A 5,069-nucleotide genomic window follows, 5' to 3' on the forward strand; every position below is an offset into this window, starting at 1 on the left:
GAGTTTTACTGAATGTCCGTAGCACTCATTTTTTTGGTGACATTATTTTGATGGATCCATGAGCTCATCAATACAGGCACTCCTCCCACCAGGGCTAAATAACATCTTATCTATGCTTTCTTATTCTGGGTGATTCTAGTCCGTATCTTTCTATAAATTCTTCAGAGCATCGCCCCCACCTAGTAGAAACCTTCATCTAAATCTTTCAGAAGGACCATCAAATAAAACTCTAGAGCCTTCATTAGAAGGTAGTCATAAGGATTCATATTTCTGTTTTATAGACACTCATCAATCCTTTTAGCAATCACTCAAGCTATCAGTCAATAAAAGCTCCCCTGAAGTCCTCTCTAATACCTTATAGTGACAGACTATATGTCTGTCTAGGACTGGCCTAGCCAAGTTTGGAGAAAGCAATGAATCATTGAGTTAGCATTGATTAAGTACACAGGATATACTGGGCATTGGAGAGACAGACACAAAAGTCTGGCCCTTATACAGCTTCCATTCTAATTGGGGAAACGAGATGCATATGTATAAATTTATAATGAATGTATGGGAATCCACAGCCAGAAAAAGAAACATGGAGTCTCAATGCAGATCTAAGCAGATTATTTTCTTTTTTGTTTTGTTTTGTTTTTTGTTTTTCTTTCTCATGGTTCCTCCCATTCATTCTTCTTCTTCTACACAACATGACTAATGTGAAAATATGTTTAAAAGGAATGTATATGTAGAGCCTTTATCGAATTCATGCCATCTTGGGGAGGGGGTGGGGAGGAAGGGGAGAAAATTTAAAACTTATGGAAGTGAATGTTGAAAACTAAAAATAAAAAAATTAAATTATTAAAAAAAAGAATGTATGTGAAATGCAGGCAAGATGGCTTTGGGAAGAAAAGTAACTGGGAGGGGACAGATCAGGAAAGACTCTGTATATGGACCTTGGAGTCCATGGACTCCCAAGGGGCCCGGGGATAGATTTCAGGTCATCTTTGAACATGGTTGAGAGAAGAAAATATATTTTGATTTATAATGACCGCTAAATGAAATTTAGCATTTCTATCAAAATTTTTTTTGAGTTAAGCTTTTTATTTAATGTTACAAAAAATATTTAGTCAAACAGACCAAAGCCTATGTCATCATTGAGCTCCTTGGATTCTTCTTCTTCTTTTTTGCTTCTTCTTTCTTCCTCTCCTCAGTTGGGACAGCTGTACTAGCAGGGGCAGCACCATCAGCTGCTGGGGCAGGTCCACCAACTCCTACATTGCAGATAAGACTTGCAATGTTTACATCAGACAAGGTCTTTTCAAATATGCCAGGCCAGAATGGTCCAACATTTATACCTGCTGCTTTAATGAGGACATTGATTTTATCCTCTGCGACTGTAACCTCATTGTCATGAAGCATGTAGATGCAAGCGAGCTCAGAGATGACCATTTCAGGAGATGGATGAGCAGAGGCTTGTTTGTAGTGGTGCTAATTGCTGGCTGAAATGAGGGTTTCCCCCAATGCAGCCTTAGCTTCTGAAGAAGAATCAAGCAACTTACAGACAACTGATGAGAGCTCCATCAAATATTTTAAAACATTGTTCTGAGAAAGAGTCCATAGGCCAGAATGACAGGCTGGGGCCCAGTCTGAATTGGGCTTTCAATCCCAAACAGGAGATTATTTTAGGTCTTTAGCAAAAAACTCATGACAATCCTCTATATATGAATGTGGTATAAGAAGCATAGAATTATAGGTCATTAGAGACAGCTGGGTTCTTACAAGTCAAATAGTCCAGCCATTTCATTTTATAGATTTGGAAACTGAGGATCAGAGTTAAAGGAATGAATTCAAGGTTATGAGACTAGTTAATTTTAGGACACTAGAATCCATGTCTCTGTATTCCTTGTCTAGTGTACTTTTCACTACACCCAGCTTCTTGAAGACATACTGTCCTCTTGTTTTTCAGACTAAACAACTCTAAGAATTTTATCTTTTCCTCAAACTGAGATTGCCCTTATTTTAAACATATTTACTTATATTTTGGACTCCAAGATCGGTTTGTTATACACTATGATCATTTAACATTCAGACATAGACTCACATGTTCATTTCTCTCCTCCATACCTAGAAGGTAGGAAATTGGTTGATCCACTGATGCCTTCACATATTTGCCCAAAGCTACATATGCCCTGAAGAGAAGTACTTTCTGTGACTGCTAGTTTGTGAATGAGAAGTTGCCCTTTCTAGAAGCCAACTGTGTTGCTCTGAGATTCCAGCGATATAACTCCTAAGGAACCTGTGGGCTCCCATTGTGCTCCCAAAAGAGCCACCTGATCCTTCCTGACATCTCTGGAACACAGAGTCTGGGAGGTACCATTCTGAATCTGATCAAGGAGGAAAGAAAACATTTTTTCCCCACTACTGTATCATTCTGTAAAGATTTTTCCTCACCAGCTTACAGGATCCAAATCTACAACTGGGTCAGCAAATTTGGTAGCATAATTAGCATTTAGGGGTGCAATTCACAGAAGTATATAAATACTAAATAATAAAATAGAGAAGTTTAGTTCTTGTCATATCCTACTCAGATAATTAGTAATTCCTTATGAGTGAGGAATTGGAATTATTATAACATCTGGGCCTCTCAAACCCCTGGAGAGGTAGGGTAGAGTCACAGACTGATAAACATGTTAGACTGTGTCTGAATTAGCATGAAACTACAGCATAATCTCCTAATGAAGTGACCCCATGCTCTGTACTGGACATCAAGGGCTATCACGCCTGGGTCAGAGCATCCTGGGAGTGGAGAAAACTCTCTGGGCTACCCACCCAACTGCAAACTTGCTTGCTTTCCCCCATGAGCTAAATGGTCAATTCCTCTCTATATTGCCAAAAAGAATGAACTCAAAGACAACAGGTATATCTTCGGTAGTTATACATGCCCTGACAGTAGTAGTCAATCTCTCATCGATTCAAATATACCAGTAAACACTGCCTCTGTGTTTCAGAATGGTGTATATTATTTGCATGATCTTTGGCTACTCTATTCACAAATAGGTTTCTCTAATTATCATGCTCAAGGTTATAAAGGTTAAATATCTTCTTTAGAGCTAAGTCAGGTCAATTTGACTAAATTTTATTAAGCTTCCTGAAATATTCAGGGCATTGTGCTATGCCTGGTGATAGAAAGACAAAAATGACTCAGTCCCTGCCCTGAAGGAGTTCCTATTCTCTGTTCAGCCCAGTAACTAAGAAACCTATTGGATTTCCAGAAGTGAGGGGAATTTCAGTGAATTACAAGAGATTGAGTGAGGGTAGAAGTAAGGAAAGTAGGTTCAAGGCCATCAACTTTGAGACACTCAAATGTTAAGAGATTAAGCCTCCAACAAAGGAGGTAGAGACATAATGGAAAAGTAGAAGGAGGGCCAAAGGGAGAAGAGACTATAAAAGAGAAAGGATTAGTTAACATTGGCAGATGCTAGAGAGAGTTCAAGTAATTTAAAGACAAAAAACTCCACCAGAATTGACAAGGAAGAGGTTGTGAATGACCTTTAAGAGAACAGTTTGAGTAGAGTTAGGGGGGATGGAAGTCATCTTGCAAGACAATGAGTTTTAGCTGGGCAGTGAGGAAGTTTTTCAGTGAGTACAAATTAATCTTTCTAAATTTTGGACATTGAAAGAGAACAGAGAATAGAGATAGCAGTTTCAAGGGGTGGGAGAGTTCAGAAGCACCTGAACATACTGGTAACTGTGAGGGAAGAAAGCAAAGATTGAGTAGACAGAGAATGATTGATGGAACAAGGTCATAGGGTAGGCAAGAGGGGGTAGAATATAGGAAAGATGGAAAGCTAACTTTTCTCTGAAACTAGTGAGAAAGAGGTTTAGAGGAGTGGATAAGGAGGATTAAGGTAGTACATATTTGATGGACTTAATATCTTAATAAATATGTTTCTATTTTATTCTTAATAAATATATTAATATGAGGTCATCCATTGAGAATGATCAAGGAAGGTCAGAGTGAAGGTCTTGACAGAAAAGAATCATAACCATAATACCCAAGGTGATCCTCAATAATCAATTGATACAATGAATGCATAGTTCTTTGCTAATGTTGAATATGTTTCAGTTATTGTTATTATTAGTATTGATAAGAGATGAAGAAAAATATTATTATATATCTGGAAGAGTTCCAACTGATATGAGACAGCATAAATTTATAGTGAGCACAGTCATCATGTTTTTCTGATGATATTTCCCCATAGAAATATTGTTATGCACAGTGATTAGGTTCTATAACATAATCAGAGAACCCAGAAAGTGTTTAATAATTTGACCAGAGGAGCACAGAAGGTAGATATTACAAACTGCCAAGGGCTGAAGGCTATCAAGGCAGAAATAACTCAAGATCAAGGAAGCAAAAGATTTTAGATGCAGGCAAGGACATTCCTGAAATCAGCAACCCTAGAGTCTAAGCTGATATAAGAGAGCCTAACAGCGCTAATGGACTAGGACATAGGTTGAAATTAAGGGATCAAGATTTGTGATTTAGGCAAATAATAGGTATGGGAGATAATAAGAGAGTGAGAGAAGGAAAACAGGAGCTAGTGAACAATTGGGAAATTTCAGAGATCAGAATCCTTGTGGTAGAGTTTTAAGTGATTGTGATGTTTAAAGGTGAAAATATATCAATGGAGAAAGAGTTAATGTAGGTCATAAGAACCGAATTCAAGGAACTTTGAGGATGGGGTGTTAGAAACATCATCAAGTGAGAATGCTAAGAAGGGAAAGGGTGAAGAAGGTGCTAACAGAGGGGCAAAATCCAAGAATATTCAAGCAGCAAATCATGCCAGTGTCGAGGCTGGGAAACTGGTGATAATTCCAAAGGAGGAGAGACTGTTAAATGAGAGCAGCAGAGTAAGTTGCAAGGAGGTAAGGATTATGTCAGTCATATCACTAAGCCCTCTAAAAGAGGGAATACTTGGGAAAGGAGGAGCTAGTGCTGGAAAAGGCCACCTGAGTTGTGGAATCCTTAGCAAACATCCTGGAACACATTTATCCAAGGAGATGGTTAAAGGGACTGAAGAGAA

The 5,069-nt window shown here is 38.4% G+C and overlaps 1 protein-coding gene across 1 annotated transcript; it reads right to left on the bottom strand.

Moving 5' to 3' along the window:
- Positions 1–1,125: 1,125 nt before the first annotated feature.
- On the bottom strand, positions 1,126–1,431 carry LOC118857590 (60S acidic ribosomal protein P1-like). Its single transcript, XM_036768221.1, has one exon. The coding sequence runs from the start codon at positions 1,429–1,431 to the stop codon at positions 1,126–1,128; it is 306 nt and encodes a 101-aa protein (XP_036624116.1).
- Positions 1,432–5,069: the final 3,638 nt, after the last annotated feature.

The sequence above is a fragment of the Trichosurus vulpecula genome, chromosome 7 (assembly GCF_011100635.1).
Source record: "Trichosurus vulpecula isolate mTriVul1 chromosome 7, mTriVul1.pri, whole genome shotgun sequence".
NCBI classification, from domain to species: Eukaryota; Metazoa; Chordata; class Mammalia; order Diprotodontia; family Phalangeridae; genus Trichosurus; species Trichosurus vulpecula.